The sequence below is a fragment of the Delphinus delphis genome, chromosome 2 (assembly GCF_949987515.2).
Source record: "Delphinus delphis chromosome 2, mDelDel1.2, whole genome shotgun sequence".
NCBI classification, from domain to species: Eukaryota; Metazoa; Chordata; class Mammalia; order Artiodactyla; family Delphinidae; genus Delphinus; species Delphinus delphis.
The window spans coordinates 41195329-41219237 of NC_082684.1; the positions used below are offsets into that span (position 1 = coordinate 41195329).

The window sequence follows — 23909 nt, forward strand, 5'->3', positions numbered from 1 at the left end:
ACATATAAACACCTTTTTAATCTTTACAATTACATAAGGCTGGCGCTATTATTAACTCCATTTTACAGATGATGAAATTGAGACCCCCCCAGTTAATAATTTGCCTAATGACACAGACTGGGTTTCGGACTGACTCCAGACTATGCTTCTAATCACTGAATATAGTATAGAACAGTGCTGTTCAATAGAAATATGATGTGAACCATGTATGTAATTAAAATTTTTCGAGGAGCCACATTCTAAAAAGTAATGAGAAACAGGTAAAATTAATTTTAATGATATCTTTCATTTAACACAATATATCCAAAATATCATTTCAATATATATTTAATATAAATAATTATTAATGATATATTTAAATTCTCTCTTTACTACTTAAGTCTTCAAAATCCAGTGTGTATTTTAAACTTACAGCACATCTCAAAATTTATATTATATTGTAAGTACTCAATAGCCACTGTATTGGGCAGCACATGAAAAAAGGTATTATAGCTTAGAAAGAACCCCGAAAAGGTCCTTCAAAGCTCCTACTTTATATATGCACACATATTTGGAATTCTTCCAGTTTTTCAGAAGGAAGTTTTCTTATCACAGTATACCATTAGTGTTGTCTTGAGTTGGTTGTGGTTTTAAATTGCTCCTATTGGAGTATGAATGAAAATATAGAATTGCTGTTATTTTTTCTTGTAAATTTATGTGTGGTTGAAATTTTGTTATTATCAAGTTCTTTTTTCCCTAGAAAGTGGGAACAGGTAGAGTAGAAGGACTTCCTGGCCCTTTCCCCACCTAAATAGGTTATATAGTTAGAAAAAAAGAAAAACTACTGGGGTAGATGGATTATTGGCCTGACGTGGACCAGCACTGTTTTATTTTATTTTTTTATAACAAGTAAGACAGAATTGTGAGATATGGTTAAAGGAGCTTCTATGACGGTGAAATAGAGTGATGCTAACCAGTTTACATAAATCCTTTATGTCGAGCGCAGTAGAACTGTAGGCCTTCTCATTACCTTACCATACAGGTATGTATGGTTTAGAAGTGTTTCTGAAGGGGTCTTTTCTCTAACATTAGCCTAACTCCAGTGTTACAGAGAAGTGGTTATTTTTAAACCAAGTAAAAAAAGAGCTTCACCATGTTACAACGGCCACATCCCTTCAAGACTCTTAAAAAAAATGATTTTAGATTATCTCCTTCTGTTTCCCTATATACACATTTATTGCCTCTAGATTCCAAGGATAAGTGGATAAATGTGATGGTTCACATTTGCCCTGTAACTAGTTAGAATTGGTTCTCTAAGGCAAATATTTCTCCTCCTTTGCTTTAGCTTTACCAAATGATCTGAGCTGAAGCAATCTTTTAAAATGGCCACGATGCACTCAGTGTTTTCAAAAGCAAAGCACTGTAACCATTTAGATCTATCGTCATTATTACAATGCATCCAGTAGCTCTTCTTGTAGAATTAATGCATGGAGCTTCCATTAAGTGTTCTCAGAATCTGCTCGTAAATAGGCCAATCTATTGTTCTCTTGACTAAGTATTCATATGTGAGTTGAAAAATATTCAGAGACATCCCCAAGCAGGGAGGAAAAACCCCACAAATGTCAGGTTTGATAAGAGTTTCTCTCTAAAGGGTTCTTAGGAGGTTCAGGGGGGTTCCCAAGGGACGGTAGAATAAATAAGCTATCAGGAAAGCAGCTAGGAGTCTGGAGGTCTGATAGTAGCCCTCAAAACCCCCAAATGGTTGTCAACTCAGAAAATCCATGGAGAATAAAAGATTAAGAAAAATACGCTGATTAGACTAATAAAAAATAACAGAAAATATTATAGCAATCTTCAGATATATGAGCTGTGCCTTAGTCAAGAAGCCTGGGTGCAAGTGAAAGAAGACGAATTCAAACTAGTTTAAGTGAAAAAGAGATTTTTAACCTGTTTACATAACTGAGGAATATCTGAGGAACATCTGCCTGTGGGTATACCTGGATCTGGGGTCTCAAGCAATGCTTTCTTGATTCTGTTTCCTTACCTGTCTCTTCTTTCTGCTCCTTTCTGCTTAGTTTCTTGCTTTTCCATTGTATGTGGCATTCCCCCCAAGGCAGAAAGATGGCCTCTGGCAATGCAGGTGTCATTGCTCTACTGCTTGGGCTCCAAAGGGAGAGAGAAAACTGTCCCTTGGCCTCCAGTTTGGAAAATTTCATGAATATTGATTGCTCTGGGTTGATTACTTGCCAGACTGGCTGCCTGGACAAATCACTGTTTCCAGGGGGCTGTAGTCCTGCGATCAGCTCAGCCTGGCTTATAGGCCTGCCCCTCCGTGGTGTGATGGGGAGGAAAGACTCTGTGATTAGCAGCTCCACCAAATCCACTTGGAGATTTCATTAAAGTAGCTTCCAGTTCAGTAGGTTTGAGTTGGGGGGCTGAGATTCCGTACTTCTAGCAAGCTTCAGGGGCCACCCTTCTTGAGTAGCACTAATCTAGAAGACATTTGTCAATTGGGTATAATTCTATAGCTTCTGGTCAGAAGAAAACTGGAGAAGGCTATGTGTGTGAGATTGAGTTTGAACGTTTTAGATTTAATTACTTGAATTATTCCTTAATGGGAGCACTATTATCCAAATTTTGATGTTCTTTTGGGCCATAGAATTTTGTCATTTGCTAAATGCTCTTGACTCGTAGGAGAGCAATGACTAGAGCACTTACTTTGAACATAGTTTTGAGAAATACAAAAGTAAGATTCATATGGAATATGTTGTTCTCCTTAAGACATGAAATAATTTGAGAAAGAGAAGGCTATGGGGCTAGGGCTGGGACTGTGGTGTACAGTTGGGATGACACACTCACAGGGCAAGGCTGGAGCTAAGAGGATACTTTGCTGTGGGCAGTGCGAAGAAGTCCAGGTAGGCAGAGAATGGCTTATAGGTACTCAGCATCAGAGAGAATTGGTGACCAGTAACAGGGCTCCATCTCCAGGACTGGGGTTCAAGGGACAGTATTCAAATAATATGGGTGAGGTTGGGGAATGAGAATAAAGGCTGGCATGGGGAGGTAAAGATCAAGGTAAAGTATAGAAACTGGGAGATTGGGCAAATTATTAATTTTTTTTTTTTTCTTTCCGGTATGTGGGCTTCTCACTGTTGTGGCCTCTCCCGTTGCGGAGCACAGGCTCTGGACGCGCAGGCTCAGCGGCCATGGCTCACGGGCCTAGCCGCTCCGCGGCATGTGGGATCTTCCCGGACCGGGGCACGAACCCGTGTTCCCTGCATCGGCAGGCGGACTCTCAACCACTGCGCCACCAGGGAAGCCCTGGGCAAATTATTGAGATAAGCATTTAAGATACTAGAAAGGGAAAGGCAAGGCCTTAATTTTAGAAGCACAATCAAACTCCAGGTACCAAATCTGAGGTATGAGATGGAAAACAGGCTGGCTTGATGTCTATTCCATTAGTGCTGAACCAGAGCTCTTCAGAGCCTATGGTGGAGAGAGTAAAAGTCTTGGAGCTGAAGGGAGTGGAGGCAATAGGGCCATGAGTCCCGATAAAATTTTCAGGTTTGAAGTCCCACAAGTACCAGGAGTCGCAGGTGTGAAGGAGGGATGTATGGATAGGAAATCACACAAGTTATTACAACTGGAAAGTGTTCTATGGCTTTTATGGATAGCTCTTTATCGTGATTTTACAGTTATTGAGTCTAGTCATTGTTGGTTACTTCGCTAGTTGAGAAAGAACTGTGTCTGTTCACTGGAGTGGTAGTGACAGTAGGTAGATAAACAGATTTGTAACCCAAAGCCTATATGACTGCCCAGAGGTCCTACAAAGAGGAGGATTCAGTTCAGACAGTTTTTTGAATCTGAGATACTTTAAGTGTAATATTTCCTCTTGGCCCTTTGGTTAGCTGTGAAGGAAACTACCTAAGTTACAAATCAAAAGCCTTACTACTTTTTACTTCTTTGGATTTATTTCTTAAAAGAATAAGGTGTTGGATCAAAAGGAGAAAGCTGGTTGGTTATCTACCCAAAGTATTATGCATATGACCAGAGATGAAATATATTTGTCTTCAAAATTCAGAAATTTCTATACCAAAAATATACAGAGCAAGGAAATTCTCCAACAATATAAAGGAAAGTGTGAGGAATTTAGATTCCATGGGGATACTTGTTTTCTTCTCTAATTCCACCTTCAAAAGGTCTGCCGTTGCTTTCACTCTGCACATATTCACCCCTTCTCTCTAGTCATGCTATGTGTGGAAGTGAGCTCCCTTGGGAAGCCTTTGGAACTTGCTTGGAGATGGGGAGGGTCCCCAGAACTTCCCTCGAAGTCTGACTCTACATGAGGGGAAAAAAGAATCAAGAATAGTCTTTATTGCTCTATTTTACTCTCCATATAAAATAGTCATGGGTCTTTGATTTCCTTAGGATAACTGCTAAACGCCTTTTGTAGAAGGAAGAGAACAAAAGAATCTTTGCAGAAGACAATAGCAGTCATGCAAGTTTTAGAAGTAATTCAGAGATTCAAAGGCAACAGTATGTTATGTTTTGTGGCAGAGATTCAAGAGTAAGAAACGGATTTTTTTAAAAACATCGATTAGGGAATGCCACGTTAATGAGTAGATGCAAGTTAAAAACAGTAAGCCCATGGTGATTCATGGTGAGTCAGCTAAGGTAATTTGGTAATCCTAACACAGGATGTTCTTTGATGTCTCTTTCAGTTTGGGGTTTTTCATTTGTTTGTTTTGACTTTTTCTTTTTCTTTTTTTTCATCAGGGGAGGAGGAGGGAGAGAGGAAATTCATTTAGGTGAATTAAAATTATGCAAAATCACTTTTCTTGGCTTTTGCAGTTTGATTTAACAAATAAATAAGCACATGTCTATTTGACACCCTTACCTGGAAGCACAAATGTGCTGGAGCCTCTCTATCATGAAGAATATATTGACTTCAGAAAAGGTGATATTTTTTTACTTTTTATTTTGTAATAATTTTAGACATAGAAAATTTGAAAAAAATAGTACAAAGATGTCACGTATATGCTTCATCGAGCTTCCCCTCATGTTAATTATTTACATAACTATTAATTAACAGTTAAAAATGATGTTAATTATTTCCATCGTATGATGGAAGAACCAGGAAATTACTGTTATCTAAATTATTGACCTTATTGAAAGTTTACCAGTTTTCCCCCAATGTCCTAATTTTCTGTTTCAGTATCCAGTCTAGGATCCCACATTGCATTTGGTCTCTGACAATCTGTGACATTCTTTAGTCTTTCATAACCTTGGCACTTTTTTTTTTTTAATTTATTTTTGGCTGTGTTGGGTCTTTTTTGCTGCGCAAGGGCTTTCTCTAGCTGTGGCACATGGGCTTCTCATTGTGGTGGCTTCTCTTGTTGTGGAGCATGGGCTCTAGGCACACGGGCTTCAGTAGTTGTGGCTCACGGGCCCTAGAGCGCAGGTTCAGTGGTTTTGGTGCACGGGCTTAGTTGCTCTGCGACATGTGGGATCTTCCCGGACCGGGGCTCAAACCCGTGTCCCCTGCACTGGAAGGCAGATTCTTAACCACTCCGCCACCAGGGAAGCCCAACCTTCGCACTTTTGAAGAGTACTGTTTAGTTTGTAGAGTATCTCTCAATTTGGGTTTGTCTAGTGTTTTCTCATGATGGGGTTATACATTTTTGGCAATGATAATATACAAGTCATCTTATGTCCTTCTCAGGGCATCATGACAGAGGTACATGATGTTGATTTGTCTCATTATTGGTGATGTTAACTTTGATCACTTGTTTAAGTTGGTCATGTTGGGTTTCTTCACTGAAAAGTTCCCATTTTCCCTTTTGTAATTGATAACTATCTTGGTTATTTTGAGAGTAGGCTAATACCCTGTTTCTCCTAAAAGTTTTGCCCATTGATTTTTGCCTCCATAGGTGGATCTTGTCTGCAATAAATATGCAGTATAAATAATAAATACTGCAGTATTTGCCTAATAAGGTCTTCGTATTTCTTATTATCTCTACATTTGTTAATTAGAATTCTTCTATAAGGAAGAGCTGCCCTCTCTTCTCCATTTATTTATTTACTCAGTTATTTATATTGGTATGGACTCATGGATATTTATTTTATGGTTTATAATCTAATACTATCATTATTTTATTTAGTTGCTCAAGTTCTTCCACATTTGGCCATTGTAGGGTGCCTTTGGGTTGGCTCCTGCATCCTTTGACTTGCCCCATCCTTTTTTGAAAACTTCCTTGTTTTCTGGTACCACAAGATTACCCAGGTTCATCCTGCCCCAGCCCTGGAATCAACCACTTCGCTAAGAAGTCCTGATTCCTTCTATTGGCTTTGTCCTGAGGTCTTGCACTGCTCTGCCTGGGTGGGTAGCCTTTTGGATATGATGTTCTCCTATACTCAGTTTCTTTCTCTGACTTTGGACTTGGAAGGCCAATCCCTAGACGTAAACTGTCCTGAGAAATAGCTAATGAACCTCTTCTGGTGCTTTCATTGTGCCTCTATGTTCCCCTCTGAACTATGGATTTTTTTTCTCCTTTGGCTCTTGGTGTCTCCTAGGGACCTTTTGCTACTGTTTTATCTAGTCTGGGACCCATGGATCCCAATATTGGAGCTTACTCTTTTATTTACTTTACTGACTGACCCTGACACCTCCCAAACCACATCTCACTAGGTGGCATAGTTGAATGCTATGGACGACTAAACTCATCAGCTACCTTTAACTGTGCTGATTAGACTGAGAGGTGGGGTAGGATAAACTTGTTCCTCTCTCTGGGCTTTTTGGGGAGAGTGTAGCTTGAATTCTTAGTGGTAGAGATGTCAACGAACTCCCGTGAATGGATGGTCCCAGAAGGTAGAGCCAGGCCAGGAGCCCTACAAAAACCCTAAGCAACAGCCCAGTCCATGGGCTCTGATAATAGTCACTTCTGGTAGCAACTGTATTTCCTTCCTCATACTTCCTTTCTGTTATCCTCTAGCCCTTAAGTACAATTTTATTCAGAAGTTGTGGCTTCACATTAGCTGTGCTTCAGGGATTTTAGTGGCGTGTCTATCCTACATAGATGGAGATGCAAAAGGGAGAACAATACCCTCTTCCTTGAATCCAGAGAGGAAGTTACAGTGGGGGGCGGGGATCATAACTGGGAACAGCTGTGCCAGTGGAGTGGCAGTTTCATGTGGTAGTAGGAGTGTGGTAGTAGGAGGTGGCCATAGCAGAAAAACAACAGCACACCTGTAACACAATCTGGAGAACTTTCCAGTAGTTTCTTTCAATTGAGTCAGCAGGGTCCATTGTAACTTCCAGATTTAGTGGGAGTATGAGCTGTGACCTTATTTTGTAGTTATAGGTTGTTAAAGTCTGGAAATTTGGGATAGATCTATTAAAGTTTATCTTGATAGCTTTCCCCCAATGATCCAGTAAGATCATCTTGAATTTTGTTTTTATCATCCATCATATTAATTATTGTTTTTAGTTATAATTCTGTTCATTTCAAAAACACGACTTTTTTTTTTTAACCTTAATTCAAGTGCAGAATAAAAATGTTGACTTAGGATGGTGACTTGTGGCAGGCACTATGGTCCTCCCTGCAGTTAGAGAACTATGGCTCAATCTATGGTTTCCAAAATCTACCCTTTTTCCTCTTTCTGAGATAAGGAGATTATCTTCCCATTCTAGGATTCTGGCACCTCTCCCATTGTCCACTGATTCTCTAAGATTTCTTGATTCAGAGACCACCTCAGCAAGTTCCTTCGGGGTCCATGAATGTAATTCATTAAGATGTAGAAATATGAAGTCATTTAATGTGGCTAAGTGCTCCTTTCTGATCTCTACCTATTGGTCATTTACTAATAATTAGTTAAGCTGTTAAAAGATGGAGAGAATTTTAGTGTGGGTAGAAACTTTAAAGTGCCTTGCACCACACTATATGCCCAATACATGTTGAACAATTAGATGGATGATTATAGGATGACTGAATTAGTGAATGAATTTCTGACCAGATTGCGTATAGTGTTAGTGATACCACTGGGTGTTAACAGGGAAAGTACTTCCTCACTAGAGGAATGGGATTTCTGATTTATACAAGTTAAGATATTATAAGTTTACTAGTTAAGATATGATAAATCAAATACCACACCGCTTTCTTTAGCTAATAGGAATGTTAGTTAGCTAATTTTAAATTAGCATCTAGGTATATTGTGTGTCAAAAGATCTGACTTTTAAACTAGTGAAATAAGATTAAGACCTTTTTTTTTCTGTCCATAAACCTACTTAACTTTATTGCTTATTAGCATTATCCATCACAGTGGTTTATGTGATTTCCTTTAGGTCACAGAATCTTTCAAGATATGGGGATCCATGATTAAAAGCAAAATACAAGGAGTCCTTGGATAAAGATTGGGGATGACTAGACAAAATCTCTAAGGTCCCTTTCAATCTAACATTTTATGTTTTACGTTTTAAAAATCAGCTTTATTGATGTATAATTTACATACAACTAAATTCACCTGTCTGAAAGTGTAAATTTTAATAGGTTTTAAGAACTTTTTTTTACTGGGAAGAGAAACACTAATTGGTAGATGGAGAATTTTGTGCTCTCTGGGTTTTTTTTTAACATCTTTATTGGAGTATAATTGCTTTACAATGGTGTGTTAGTTTCTGCTTTATGACAAAGTGAATCAGTTATACATATACATATGTTCCCATATCTCTTTCCTCTTGCATCTCCCTCTCTTCCAACCTCCCTATCCCACCCCTCTAGGTGGTAACAAACCACCGAGCTGATCTCCCTGTGCTATGTGGCTGCTTCCCACTAGCTATCTGTTATCTTTTATTTTTTTGTGTGAAACAATTTTATTTGAACATTTTGTGTTTAGCTTCAACATTGGTATCATTATCATCACCAGGGCTGTTTACTCCACTTATTGAGACCTCTAACAGAGTTGTCCAGAGCACATCATCTTCATTTCTATATAAATTATTTGATCTGTTGCACTTTTTAAACCAAAGCATGATGCTAGCACTTCATGCATATTACATTAGGAAAGAAGGTTCTTCCTTTCATGTTGTAGGTGAATGATCGCTATAACGAAACCACTTTATTTAGAGTTTATTTTATTCATTTAGTTTGAATTATCCTTGAATAAACAATGAATCACCTGGTTAAAAAAAGTATACAGTGAAAAGTCTCCCTCTTATCTGTGAACCCCATCTGCTCAGTTGCTCCCCCAAATTTGAAATCACTTTACAGTTTCTTGTGAATCATCCAAGAGTTTATTTATTCATATATGAATAAATATAAATTTAGGTCTCACGCATCTTTTAAAAAACACTGGCACCATTTAACATTCACCATTTTTCCCTGGAAATCAGTGAGCCATTTTTTATTTTTCTTTTGGAAAAAAGTACTTTTTATTATTTTTAGAACTTATTATTCAGACTGAAATTTCCTGAAATGAAACATAGAGATTCCATATATCCCTTTTTTATGTTCATTCATCTGTTTAATTCATCCCTTCAACAAAAATCTACTGATTTTCTTCTGTGTCAAAAGCTCCTGTACTCAGTTCTCAGGATTCAAAGATTATGGATCTTGCCTTTGAAGAACATATAGTATAGTAGGAGCTATAAGACATAAAGCTAAATAACCATGAGAGACATATGAAATGCCACAGCAGTTCAGAAAAGGAAGAGATTAGCCAAATCCTATGGATCAAGGAAGGCTCTGGGAAGAAAATGACCTTTGAGCTGAGCCGTGAAATTTTGAGTCTATGTACCTGTGGAGATGGGCTGAGAGAAAAGGAAGAACAAAAAGAACGAAATTGGGTCATTTGTAGAGATGTGGATGGACCTAGAGTCTCTCATACAGAGTGAAGTTAGTCAGAAAGAGAAAAACAAATATCATATATTAATGCATATATGTGAAATCTAGAAAAATGGTACGGATGAACCTATTTGCCAGGCAGGAATAAAGACACAGGTATAGAGAACGCACGTGTGGAAACAGGGCGGGGGGAAGGGGGGATGAATTGGGAGATTGTGATTGACGTATATACACCACCATGTGTAAAACCTATAGCTAGTGGGAACCTGCTGTACAGTGCAGGGAGCTCAGCTCAGTGCTCTGTGGTGACCTAGATGGGTGGGAAGGAGGGGGTTGGGAGGGAGGCCCAAGAGGGAGGGTATATATGTATACATATAGCTGATTCACTTTGTTGTACAGCAGAAACTAACACAACATTGTAAAGCAACTATACCCCAATTAAAAAAAAAAAAGTGACAGGAACTTAAAGAAAGAAAAAGTAGGAAGGTAACGTATTAGCTTCTGTAAACAAAACTAGAAAAGACAAGGCTGGAGCTAGCATCAGTGTCAACAGCATACAAAGACTTTATTAAGTTAGCCTTTTCTGTCTCTCCTCCCTCCATAGTGCTTCTTCTCCTGGAGGCTCCTTCTTGTAACAGGTGGTATGGTTGCCAATAACTTTGGCACCATATCCTTACTGGTCTCAGTCCAAGAGTAAAGAGACTGTTGCCCCTTTGCTTCCAATTCAGAAATTTTGGGAAAGAACTTGTCCAACTTGGTGATTATACCCCACTGTGAGTTGGGGAGGGAGGTCCTGTGTTTGGCAGCCCCACTAGAAACACGTCGAATTGGGGAGCAGTGCTCTAAGAGTGCTGCTACCAGAGGAAGGTAGGAAGGGTGCAGGGCAGGTACAAAGCATGGAGGCTCATTTACCTCTCTAGCATGAGCAAAGGCATGAAGGCAGAAAAATTACAGGCTGCGCTTTGAGTATGGTGAGAAGTTCAGTTAATGTTTCAGAAGCTAGACTGAGACCAGTATGAGGGAAGTGAGGCATCTCTGGTGCAAAATTTAAGGAAATACTAGCTCTCAGATGCCAATCCTGAACTTGTAAAACTCTGACTGAGTGCCTTCTTAAATTTTGTACTTTAGGCAGGTTGCTTTCCTCAACCTAATCCTGGCCCTGTTTAGAAGGAAGGGATGCTCAATAGTGTTGAAAATCAACAGGCTGAGTTGTTTGAGGACCAAGTAGAGTGACCTTTGAGGGAACAGTTTTGATGGAATGGTGCAAGTAAAAGCCAGACTGCAGGAGATTGAGGTATAGTCTTAAAAATGGAGGCAAAGAATGTAGACTACTCTCTCATGAAGTTTGGTGGTGAAGGGAATGATAAGGAAGGAAGTGCAACTTGAGGGGAAAGCTGGGGAACCAACAAGTTTATTTTCATTTTATTTTTGATATTGGCAGTATCTGACCCCCAAATCAGTCATCTGCTTCCATGGAATGACTTGAAGTGTTCCTGGCTCTCTTCCAACCAAAACTAATTTTCTACTGGCCTATGAGTGATGTCTGAATTGCTACCATTAGTGATTTGGGGTTATTAAATTAAAGGATTATCTCCTAGCAGTTAGTAAGTACCCTCCCAGGCCCCCATCTGTAAGTAGTTCATTAAGCTTTTAGCAGCTATTTGTGTGTTGATGTGAATTGGTTTATCTGATTTTTTGGTGACAACTAAAAATAGATTTTGATAAAGGGAGAGTGAAGAACACTGAAGAGTTTTTGACAGTTTAGGATGCAGCACCTGTAAAAAGGCAAGGTGAAGACACCCCCAAAAGGAAAGGTAACCAGGTTCTAAGGGGTAACCTGTCTACCTCAATTCTACCCAAGGTCAGCTTTCCATTTGCAATCTTAAGCTCTCCCTTCCTCCATCAATGGATCATTTTTAAAGACAGCTTTTGAGTAGAACCTTGTCAAAACTTTCTTGGAAAATACAATTTTGTCCCAGGTAATAGAAAAGAGTACTGAACTTGGAGTCAGAAAACCTCTTTTTGTCAAACTCTCACTGGGCATGTGCAGAGGAAGAATTACCTTGAAGCAAATGATGCTTGGGTTTCAAGATACCTCACCTGCACATGCCCCTTTCAAGGCCCTGGGAGGGATTCTAGCAATCTGTTCCCATGATCATGCATTTAAAAAAAATTAGCAAAATAAGATGATGTAACTACAATAGACCACAGTCTCTTTCCACTCTTATTTTCTCTTTGTCACATTTCCCCTAAGTTCTGGGTGGCACCTGAGTAATTACAGTCATCTTTGTGATCCAGTAGCTAAAGGGAAGTTGAGTTGGAGATGCAGGTAGTTTGGATTTAGTAGTATAAATTGTTATGGTTTGCTGTCACTTCTGTGTATTGCTAGGCTACTGCTAGCTGCTTCAGTGCAAGGATGTCTTGCAGGAATATTCCTGCTGCCCACTGTGCTGCTTTATGTGTCACAACAGGAATGTTTAAGGCCTTTGATCACAAAATGGTTAATGAGTGTTACCAATGCAAAGATTATTTAAGGTGGGTCACTGTTCAAGGAAACTTGAAATATCATGAAACCTTACTGCTTATATATGACAGAAACTTTATAGAGGCCTTCCCAAATTCAATACCAAATTGTATATGGCATTACCAATCATGGGCTATGAAGCTGAAAGAAACCTTTCTAAACCATAAATAATAAAAAAAACATTGAAATCAACCCACATTACAGGAAAGACTGAATTATCTTTCTATTTGAGATTGTACGATAAAATTGTTGTCATATAAAGAAGGAAACAGGGACTTCCCTGGTGGCGCAGTGGTTAAGAATCCGCCTGCTAATGCAGGAGACACGGGTTCGAGCTGTGGTCTGGGAAGATCCCCCATGCCGCGGAGCAACTAAGCCCGTGCACCACAACAACTGAGCCTGTGCTCTAGAGCCCGCGAGCCACAACTTCTGAGCCTCCGTCCTACAACTATTGAAGCCTGTGCGCCTAGAGCCCGTGCTCCGCAACAAGAGAAGCCACCGCAGTGAGAAGCCTGCACACCGCAACAAAGAGTAGCCCCCGCTCACCGCAACTAGAGAAAGCCTGCACATAGCAACAAAGACCCAATGCAGCCAAAAATAACTAAATAAATAAACTGTTAAAAAATCATTAAAAAAAAAGAGAAGCAATCAAAGAACATAACAGAGGAAAAAAAGTAGGGAAGAACTATTCTAGAGGTTTATACAACAGTTAATTAATAAAATGATTTTGTTAGGGTTTGAATTTTGTGATGTTTGTTGTATTTGCCAGGTTTTAAAATTTTGTAATTGTTGTCACTTCTTATATCCGATTTTTTACTCACAATCTGGTATCCTTTATCTTAAAGAGTATCCTCCTCTCCAAACTGTGTTAATTTCAAGTTCTACAAAATCTGGATTCTTACCCCATCCTGTGACTTTGAGCAAGTAATGTGAGCCCCAGTTTTCTTATCTGGAAGGTGTGAATCACCATATCTGCTGACTTACCATACAGGGTTCTTGTGAGGAAGTGAGATGATGCAGGTGAAAGAACTTTATTATTAGCTCTAAGAACCATACAAATGTAAATAAAGTGGGATCTCTGCTTCCTCCTCAAAGAAATGCACCTTGCCTTTTCTCCAAGAGATTATGTTATCTTTTCAGGATCAAACGTTACATTTGGGGTCATCCTGACTTGCAGGATGGGGCAGGATCTTTTGGAGAGTTTCACATAGATGACAAGCAGCACCAAGCAGAGTAAAAAGCCTAGGAAAGAATGATGGTGTGTTAGCCTAAGCCCTCTTATTACCCCTGTTGGAAAACCAACATGCTAGGTTCTCCCTGCTGAGTGTGGTGAGCAGAGCTGCTTCTGATACTAAGGACAGCATTTAGCATTTAAATTCAACAATATTCCAAATATGTAGATGACATCTATTTAAAAAACAAATTTAAGGGGAGTTGTACAGCCTTTTTCTTTGCCCTGGCATTTAACTAGGAAAAATGGGAAAGGGGAAGTTCCATTCACTCAACACCTATTATATGTGTATTATTATGTATGGTTCTGTGCTAGGTGCTTTAAATACATTATCCCAGACACCTAGCACAGAACCATACATATAATAGGTGTTCAGTGAATTTATAGACAATTTCTCCGGATATTGTCAACCGCTTTTTGCAAAAGTAAAAACCAAGGCTTAACGAATTGAGTGACTTGCCCACATTCACAGCGATTTGGTATTTTAAGCAAGGTGTGTTTGATTCCACCCTCCTCAGGTACCAGCTCATTGCTACATCCTGCTTACAGTCTAGTTTTCCTTTTCCTATTTGCTTGTCTGTTTTTTTTTTTTAAATTTTTTATTTATTTATTTTTGGCTGTGTTGGGTCTTCGTTTCTGTGCGAGGGCTTTCTGTAGTTGCGGCGAGGGGGGGGCCACTCTTCATTGCGATGCGCGGGTCTCTCACTGTCGCGGCCTCTCTTGTTGCAGAGCACAAGCTCCAGATGCACAGGCTCAGTAGTTGTGGCACACGGGCCTAGTTGCTCCACGGCATGTGGGATCTTCCCAGACCAGGGCTCGAACCCGTGTCCCCTGCATTGGCAGGCAGATTCTCAACCACTGCGCTACCAGGGAAGCCCGCTTGTCTGTTTTAAATTGATGAATCCAGCTCAGTCACAATTGCCTGCAAAAATAATGTTATAGATCAGATGTCTAGTATTACACATAGGTCTTTTGTTGAAATATATACTTTGTCATGAATTTATGGAAAATCAAGAATATATCCATAGCAATAGAATATGCTTTATATATATTTTTTGATGTGGACCATTTTTAAAGTCTTTATTGGATTTTTTACAATATTGCTTCTGTTTTACATTTTGGTCTTTTGGCCATGAGGCATGTGGGATCTTAGCTCCCTGACCAGGGATCAAACCCGCACACCCTGCACTGGAAGGTGAAGTTTTAACCACTGGACCTCCAGGGAGTCCCCTAGAATATGCTTTAAATGGTGCTTAATTTAAACATAAAATATGATTTAAATGGGCAAATCTTTATTAGGAATTTTAAATACCTGAAAATGTTTGAGATGCACAATAAACTAGTTTACCACCAACCACGCTTTTCATATATCAATTTAATATGCACCACCTCACAACACTGTAAAGCAATTATACTCCAATAAAGATGTTCAAAAACATATATACAGAAAAAAATGCACCACCTGAACTCAGATATTTGATTTCATGCTAGAAAATTCAAGATTAATCTCTTCATCCAGGGAAAAAAAAAAAAAAGGAAACCAACATTCTCAGGTTGCAGATTGACAGTACCAGGCTAAAATGGCTTTCCTCTTGGCAGCTTTATAAATATTTTATCAGAATTCAAAATTACACACAGTTCACTTGCTTCTTTCCATTAAATTTTAAAATTGAGATGAGTTTGGTAGCCAGTAGTTATTCACAGGGCTTTTGTGATTTATGGTTTTAATGAAAACTCTGCCCCCTACCTCATCCCCCAGGTTAGCCTAAGCGTGGGGTGGAAATCAACACACTTTCAAAATTGGACACCTCGTCTGATTTGTGATTTTTTGTATTTACTTTTTAATTTGTAGGTCAAAACTAAAATTGGGGAGGGAATGAGAGAGAGAGAGAGAGAGAGAGAGAGAGAAGAAGAAGGGAGGTGTTATTTTGGAAGGTGAAACTTCTATCATCTTATAGACAAAAACTATTAGGAATTATATTCTACAGGGTTCAGAGAGTGTAACAGCTAGAATTTTCAAAACCTAAGGGAATGACTTGTACCTTTCTATTTGGGAAAATATGTTTGTGAGAAGATAATGTTCATGTTATGAACCCAAAACCACAGGATTCTGAAAAACTGTATGTCTAAAGGGAGAATCATCCCAGAGAACCTGAGAAGTAGGTACGAGCCATTAACCTGAGCTGGGAGGATTCAGGTGAACTTTGGGTCCCATCAACATAAGTCATCTTTGCTGTTCAAATGAGCACAGAGCTGCCAAAACTGCTCCATTAATTCAGAACACAGAGGGCTTCAAGGAAGATCCATTAATTCATTCAATGAAAAAATATTTATTGAGGGCTTCCCTGGTGGCGCAGTGGTTAAGAAGGAGCCTGCCGATGCAGGGGACACGGCCCAGCTCTGGTCGGGGAAGATCCCGCTTGCCACGGAGCAACTAAGCCCGCGTGCCACAACTACTGAAGCCCGGGCACCTAGAGCCGGTGCTCTGCAACAATAGAAGCCACTGCAATGAGAAGCCAGCACACCGCAAGGAAGAGTAACCTACCACTCGCTGCAGCTAGAGAAAGCCCGCATAGCAACGAAGAGCCAACGCAGTCAAAAGAAAAAAGACACCTGTTTCACCTTTATTGCTCTGAAACCGTTTCTGGAACCAAGGACAGAAACCAAGTTTTATATATATATATATATATATATATATATATATATATATATATATGTATTGAGCACCTACTACTTAGGCGAGGCGCTGGGAATATACAGATGAGTAAGATTCAGTCCTTGCCCTTAAGGAGCTTACACTCTCGTGGGGGGGTGATGGGTGAGTCCAACATACAGATAAATAAATGCACAAATGTATTACGAACTTTAAAACAGACGTTTAGATAAGGTAGGGCGGCAGCATTAAAAAGGAAGTGGAAAAGTCGCTGTGGGGAGCCCAATGATTCTAGAAAGACTCCTTCGAGGAGGGGCAGGACTGATGGATTGACAGGTTAGCCATCGAGGTAGGGGGCGACGTTCTGGGCAGAGGAAACCACTGGGCAAGCGGAAACAGCTAGATGAGAGGCACTGAGGCGTGAAACTGCTTGTTCTGCCTTGGGATCGGCCTTACACCCCTTTGTCTCCAGACAAGGAGTTCGATCCCTCACGGTAGGGTACGTCTAAAGAAGTTTGGGACTATAAATCCTAGCAAGTAGGGCTGCTAGGCAGGATCTAGCCTGAGGAGATTTCTAAGAGCTGAAACGAAAGCGGCCAAGTTTGCAAAAGAAGGAGGCTCCGGTGGCGGCTTGCCAGAGTTTAATTGTGCGGTCGCGGACATTTGGTTCTCAGGGAGTCCTGCTCTGGGTCCCCGCCCCGACGGCTGACCCTGTGGATCTGCCGGGTGCGCAAATTCCGCTTCTTGAGCCTGGAGCCCCTCTGCTCTCCCGTCCCTCCTCGGAGACTAGCTCGGAGCTGCCGAGAGACGGCGGTGGCAAATTCTACTCTCCTCCCCGGCCACGCCAAGCTGCTCTCGGCGGCGTGTCCAGGTCCGACGCTCGCGGCCCGCCTGCGCAGGCCCCTTGCGTAGGGGTCCGACGCACGCGGCAGCAACTTGCGCAGGCCCAGACCCGCGCGACAGTCCTGCGGCGCTGGCCGCCTCCTCCCGCTCTAGGCTCACGAACCGCCGCGCTGTCAGAGGCTCGAAGGCGGGCGAGCGCCTCAGCTGCTGCCAGAGTGCACCTGTGGCTGTTTATCCCCTCACCTCGGTTTTTATTTAATTCTTCCCCACGCCCGCATTTTGAGAGGTTTCTTTCTTCGATCTGTATTTTAGGCAGTCTAACAATAGGAGTGGCTCGAGGCCTACACGTCTGAGAGCTCCCAGGGCGCCGGACGGAAAAGGTGGGTGTGTGGAGTTGTCACCTCACAGAGTCGCGATCCGGAGCCTGGAAGAAGGGCCCACCTTCCCGGGTACTGCGGGCCCACTCTAGGCTTCTTCTGGGGAGCAAAGTTCGGGCTCCACTTCCTCGCTCCAGGCTGCCTCCCCTAGGAGACCCACGCGCCCACCGCTCCGGCCGCCATTTCCCATCAGGCCTCCAGGGGGCCTCCCCGCCGCGGCCTTCCAGTCGGCTGCTCCGGGCATGGGGGCGGCCGCGCGGCAGAGGGACGCGCCTCGGCGCCCCGGCCAGTGCACGGACAATGACTCCTTCTCCCCTCGCCGCCTCCTCCTCCCGACACCGCCCCCCTCGCAGCCCCCAGGCAAACCTATTAGCCATTCAGACCGACAAAACCCCGCGGCCCCGCGCATTGTCCCGCGGAGCGCCCGGCCACCGTCATTAGCCCTGATTACGCTGAGCCGCCTGACAGCCCCGCGGGCCGTCGGCGGACCACCCCCCCATTCACCGCCGACCCCCGGCCCCGCCTCACAATAGGAGCGGAAATCGTCGGCGCTCCCGCGTCCCGGATGAATAGAGCGACAAGCTGCTTCTCTTCTCCTCCCGCCCTATTCACTCTGTCGTTGGATACAATATTTTTTTCCTTTTTGTTAAAACTGGGGAGAAGGAACGAGGTCAAGGAAGATTTTGCTTGAGCTCTTTGCCTGTCATTTGTTTAATGTAAACAAAGAACAAGTCTTCCCCCACCCCCAGCCTCTCATACCCTCCCTCCCAGATTTTTATAAACAAACTGGTGTTGGGAAAGGCGGCACAGGGAGTCGGGGTGGGATGGGGTACGAGGGCGACCGTGGAAGCCGAGTGGGTCATTAAAGTGGAGGACAGAGGAACTGCGGCATTTGGGGCGCAGGAGCTGTCGCGCTTTTGGTTTAACTGCCGGGTGGTTGAAATATTTATTACCCGTAAAGGAGCCCAAGCTGGGGCTGAGGGTTAAATCCTCACACTGGTCAGATCGGTTGAAATGTAAAAATGCAGCTTCTTTCTACTCTGCTGCAGTAACTGCTTTGGGGGAAATTGCTATAGGAAAAGAATTTTAAGAAAAGAAACCCATCATCATAAGTATTTCTCCAGATTCAGAAACCTTCAGCACTGCTAGTAACTAGAATTAAAAACAAAAACAACAACAACAACAAAGAACCCCTTTCTAGACCAGGATAAAGCTGATAAGGAAAAAATATCTTAAAAAGAAAACGAAAAACTTTACCTGTCCATGGGAAGATTTGGACCAATTAAAATAAAGTAAATCTGTGTGAAGATTTGGACCAATTTCCAGCAAGTAATCATCAATGAATTGATTATTCACAAAGAATGATTATTCATAGTTAGGTGCCACCAGGTTTCAGATAAACATTTAAAAAAATCTTTTAAATAATGTGTCACTTCTTAAGATGCTAAAGTGAAATTATATAAATAAATCAACAAATTGGTGAAACAAAATAGTTACTTTATAATGTAACCCTTAGGCAGCATGTTACTTTAAGCAAATTAGATGTACTTTAAAGGCTTTCACCAAAGCAGGAAGAAAAATCCTCCATCACTGTTTGGCCTTCTCTTTTTTGCCACACAATTAAGCATTATTTAAAAAGTATTTGTAAAAAGAAAGTTTAGTTCTTGCTAAGAACTATGTTTATGTTATGTTACCCCCCCCCCTTTTTTTCCCCTTGAGAATGCAGAATGGACACATCCTTCTGCTCTTAGGCATCATTTGAACTGCCGAGTGGCGTGGGACTTTTAGAATCTTAAATTCCTTCACATCGTTCCACTAATTAGTCCTTTTCCTTCCCTCTTAGACCTGGAAGCATCAGCTTAAGAGATAAAATTTGCCAGCTATTTTCTTCAAATGCTGGTCTAGACAGCTGTGTAGTTAGGATGGAGTCTGACTGGGGAACAAAACTGGAAATCTATTGATTTTTCATTGAAGAGCGATACTCCTTAGCAGATTCAGGGCTAGGGTGAGGCAAGGGAGGCACCTAGAGTGCAAAATTTAAGGAGGTACTCACTCCCAGATGCTGTGCACTTGCTTGACCTTGAGAGTGAATGCCTCTTTAAATTTTGTAGTCTAGATGCCTCCCTTCTCTTTGGAGTCCTGGTCCTGCTTCTTGGCATTCTAGGAAGTACCAGGGGCTCTAGGAAATAAAATAGAGCCTTGAAGAAGCTCTACCATCCTAGCCTTTCAGGACCCACAGAAGGGCATTTGGTTGCTTTCCGGAAGAACACCAGCTTGATCACAAAGACTTCCCCACTCCTTCCATGTAGAGCTCTTGTGCAAGAGAGTTTTGATTGTCAACAATTCTCTGGATAAGGGTCCCGGTATACAAAGACAACCATTTATACAGCCCAAACGAGGCCAAATCTGTTAAAGTGATTTAGAAACTAAAAATCAGCCCTTATTCATGTCCTGGTCTTTCCCCATATATCTTGCCATTTGACTGCTTTTTGTCTTCCATGACTTCACTTATTTTTGTTTCGTTTGCACATTGGCACTTCTACCCAAATAAGTTAGCAGGCTTCTGAACCAAAGAGCATCTGCTAAGGACGGAGAGGCAAATTGAAAGAAGTCCAATGGTGGAAGTGAGGGCGGGTGCTCCAGGAGGAAGTTCAGCTCAAGTGATTTAAAGATCAATGTCAAATTTTAGAATATGCAATCCATTTCACTAGGAAAAAGCTTAGAGACCCTTCCAGGTAGCATTTACTTTTTTAGTGCTAGGACAGTAGGTGGTTTGTTTTGTTTTGTTTTGTTTTTGGTATGTGTGTGTCTATGTGCCTGTGTGCATCTGCACACTTTGGGAGGACAAATTTAATCCTGAGAATATTTGATATTTTTAATAGAGGCCATTACAGGACAACGAGGCTCTAGATAACTTGTTTCATGTTCAATACAACGATCAGATTTTTAAAATGCCAGTCCTTTCTCTGCAGCCTTCTATTTGACCTCACTATGTGACATGATTACATCCTTTCCCCCATCTCAGTATCCGTTTTGTTGAAAACAATGCATTTGATTAAAACCTGCTTCTGCGTTGAGAAGATGCTAGTCTAGTTATTACAACCTCTCCTATCTTCTTTTGTCTTATTTTAGTACAAGTTCAATACTAAATGCAGTATGTGCTCACTTGCATGATTATGGGTACCTACTGCTTTTGTACGGGTGGGGGGCCTCAAAGGAGATGGAAAACCTTTCTCATTGCAGAGCCTCTGTTGGAATAGTCTTGCATTTTTATAAAACAGAACTCACTATTGAGTTCCAGAGTTTGGCTTCCAAAATTGTTCCTGAAAGCCAAGTGAGTATCAAATGGACAAGCCATAGTTAGTTATCTGTGCTGGGGATGCGAGGGAGTTGCCTTATAGGGGATGATCATGTTGCCAGTTTCTAGGTTTAAATATATCACACATGCACGCATATGTATGTACATACATACACACATGCATGCAATTTGACAAGGAAGTGGTTATGGACCTACCTTGGGCTGTTTTAAAAATATACCAGGAGACATCAGAAAAGGCAAAAGATACAGAGAAGACGCTCCTGAGACCATTTGCACAAGGACCCCTACCTGGGTTCCCAAGAGAAAGATCTCTCTTTTCTTTTTAGGAATCTGAGAGCAGCTCTCTTAATTAAGAAAGGTTGCTCACCAGGTTTTTATTGTTTGGCTTCTTCACACAGAACCCATCGGCTTCACCCTGCACCTTTAGAAACAGCAAGTTCTCTGGATACAGAGAAACCTACCATGCAGTCTCTTAAATAAGTAAATAAACAACATATATATGTTTTGTTAAAAAAAACTTTAAAGCAAAAGTTATACATATGTAACAGCGTCCTTTCGATGTGAAATACCCACAGGAGATTCAGGGCAGGCTCTCAGCGTGCAGTTCAGGTTCCGGAGGCATCGTTGCAGCAAAATCCTTGGGAAAAAGCAAAGCAAGGAGAACGTGGAGCTGGGTCTGGCCTCACCGCGGGCCCTTGTGGTAGCAGCCGGAGGGCGCCAGTGGAACGGGTCAGGCCGCGGGGCGGACACGGCAACCCGAGCCCGCGGGTCCCTGGCCACCTGGATTCGCAAGCGCTGGGTTGCTTGGTCTCTCGTCCTTTCTCTCTCCTTCATTTTGTTTGTCTTGTTTTTTACACCGAATTCTGTTTCTGAGAGTGCTGGGCGGGCAGCTCAGATGTCGCACTCGCTGTCGCTGGACGTGATGGAGATGGCCGAAGTGGCTGCCTTGCTGGACAGGCTGGCGGCCGGGCTGGCGGCGGTGCCCAGCACCTCGGGCGTGCCCTCTTCCTCGGCCCTTAGCGCCCGGCCGGGGCCCTGCGACAGGACCTGCTGCTGAAGCCTACGGAGAAGGAAAGGAAACGAGTCACTGTGTGTAACATAGCCGCCGGTACCCCCGTTCCCCGGTCCGCATCCCTTAAGCCCAGCAGTCAGCGACTCTCCCTTAGACCCGGGCAGTTAAAGCGGGTAAGACGAGGCAACAGAGGCCGGGCAGGAGGCGTGCGGCGGCTGTTCTGTGGAGCCCTGCGGTTGCCCCCTCCTCCTTCTTAGTCCTTTCTTGGCTCCCTATCTCCCCAATCTTTGGGATGCTGTGCTCGCAAGGTCGTTCCTGGTGTTGGTCACCTTTGGGAGATTTACAATGCTCTCAGGATAAATGAGGTGTGGGTGACAAGGAGAGGTCAGGCTCTGGGACAGGAGACCCCTTTCCCAGCCTGCGTCTTCCTAGGGCATACGCCTGTGTGAGTGCCCCGAGGCTGGCAAAAAGGGCGGCCTGACGATTCCACAGAGGCTTTGGACCTGGGAGAAAAGGCTGGGTTCTTGGTCAAAATATTTGGCTGATTGAGAGCCACATGCTGGGGAATGAAAAACCTCTGCCAACTAGTTTGCCGTTTTGAGACAGGGCTGCCCACACGTGGGAAGAGTAGAACTTGACTTTTCACTTCTTACAGACATAAGTTAGAAATTTCAAAGCATTAGAGAAGGATGCATCTGGGCTTTAAAAATGACAACACTAAACTGCCACACTGCTAATAAGCCAGGCTTCACTTAATAATAGGAGCCTGGGCCCGGGCTGACAAGAATTAGCTTTGGGCCTTGGGGTCTGTAATTGCTTATGGGATTTTAATTTTTCTTTCCTTCTCCCTCTCAATGTAGCCTTGGTTTGGTGACTGGAACCAGCTGCTGGAGCGACCCCCAGGCGCCGAGAACCAAAAAGAAAGGGTGGGGAATCAAAAGCTCGGAAGGAAACCCTGACCCAGGATCCCAGAACGCAGTGGGCTCAAAACCGAAGACCTCAATCCCATCCCAATTCCTACGAAATCCAAGTCTCCAGGCCTTGGGTAAGGGCGCGGGGGGTGCGGTCACCCTCTCCCTCCCTGGTGAGTTCAAGGCTCAGAGAAGGCCTTTAGGTACCGACCTGTTCTTGGCTGCAGCCGCCCGGTCCCTTTGTCGGCGGTTTTTGAACCAGTTGCCCACCTGTGTGGGGGTCAGTCCGGTTGCCTGGGCGAGCTCACGCTTTTTGCTGGGGTTAGGGTATGGGTCCTGCAGGTACCATTCCCGAAGCAGGTGCCGCGTGCGCTCCTTGAAGCAGTGTGTCTTCTGTTCGCCATCCCAGATGGTGCGCGGCAGCGGGAACTTCTTCCTCACGCGGTACTTGTCCACTGGCCCCAAGGGCCGTCCTCGCAGCTTCTCAGCCTCCTGGTAATGCGCTTCGAGCCACAGCGCCTGCAGTTTGGCGTGAGACTCCTTGGTGAACTTGTGGTTTTCCAGGATATGGTAGAGCTCGCGGTAGTTGCCACCATGGAAGGCCACGATGGCTCTCGCGCGCAGCACGGATTCATTCTTGTTGAGCGCCTCGCAGGCCGCAGGGGCCACAGGCAGCGACCAGAGGAAGCGACCCAGGCGCTCCACGTCGCCGCTCTCCTCTAGAGTCTCGCATACCCCGGCCACTTGCTGGGGACTGAAATTCAAGATAGGCAGCTGGAACATCGAGGCAGTGCCGGCGGCAGCGGAGGCGCTGAGTCCGCAGCGGGACACGCAGCAGATGCCCGCGGGCGCTGCCGGGTGCGCCAGACTCTCCTTGGGGGAGCGGCTCGGGGCCACCAGGACGCACGGCCGGGGCAGCGGCGGCGGCGCAACCGCGGGGAGCGAGAGAGCGGAAGGGATTGGAGGAGGTGCCGGCTCCGCAGCTCGGGTTCGGCTCGGCTCCGTTAGGGCACGCAGGCCAGCTAGCGGGCGCCGCTACTGGGGTGGGCGGATTGGCGGCGCGGGCGCCATGGAGACCCCCTGTCAGTCACTGGCCGGCTCTGCCAATCAAGACTGCGACCGGAGCGCCCCGGCCATTTCAGCACCTCCCCGCTCTCGACAGCGCCCGCAGTTCTCCGGTAGATTTAGTATTTTGCAGAACTTGGAGGAGGAAAAGACGGGCGA

The 23909-nt window shown here is 43.3% G+C and overlaps 1 protein-coding gene across 1 annotated transcript; it reads right to left on the reverse strand.

The window, feature by feature from the left end:
* Positions 1-21653: 21653 nt before the first annotated feature.
* On the reverse strand, positions 21654-23546 carry SIX6 (SIX homeobox 6). The gene is made up of 2 exons (XM_060003427.1): positions 22897-23546; positions 21654-21822 (listed from the first exon to the last, which is right to left on the reverse strand). The coding sequence occupies exons 1-2, from the start codon at positions 23466-23468 to the stop codon at positions 21654-21656; spliced, it is 741 nt and encodes a 246-aa protein (XP_059859410.1). The 5' UTR covers positions 23469-23546.
* Positions 23547-23909: the final 363 nt, after the last annotated feature.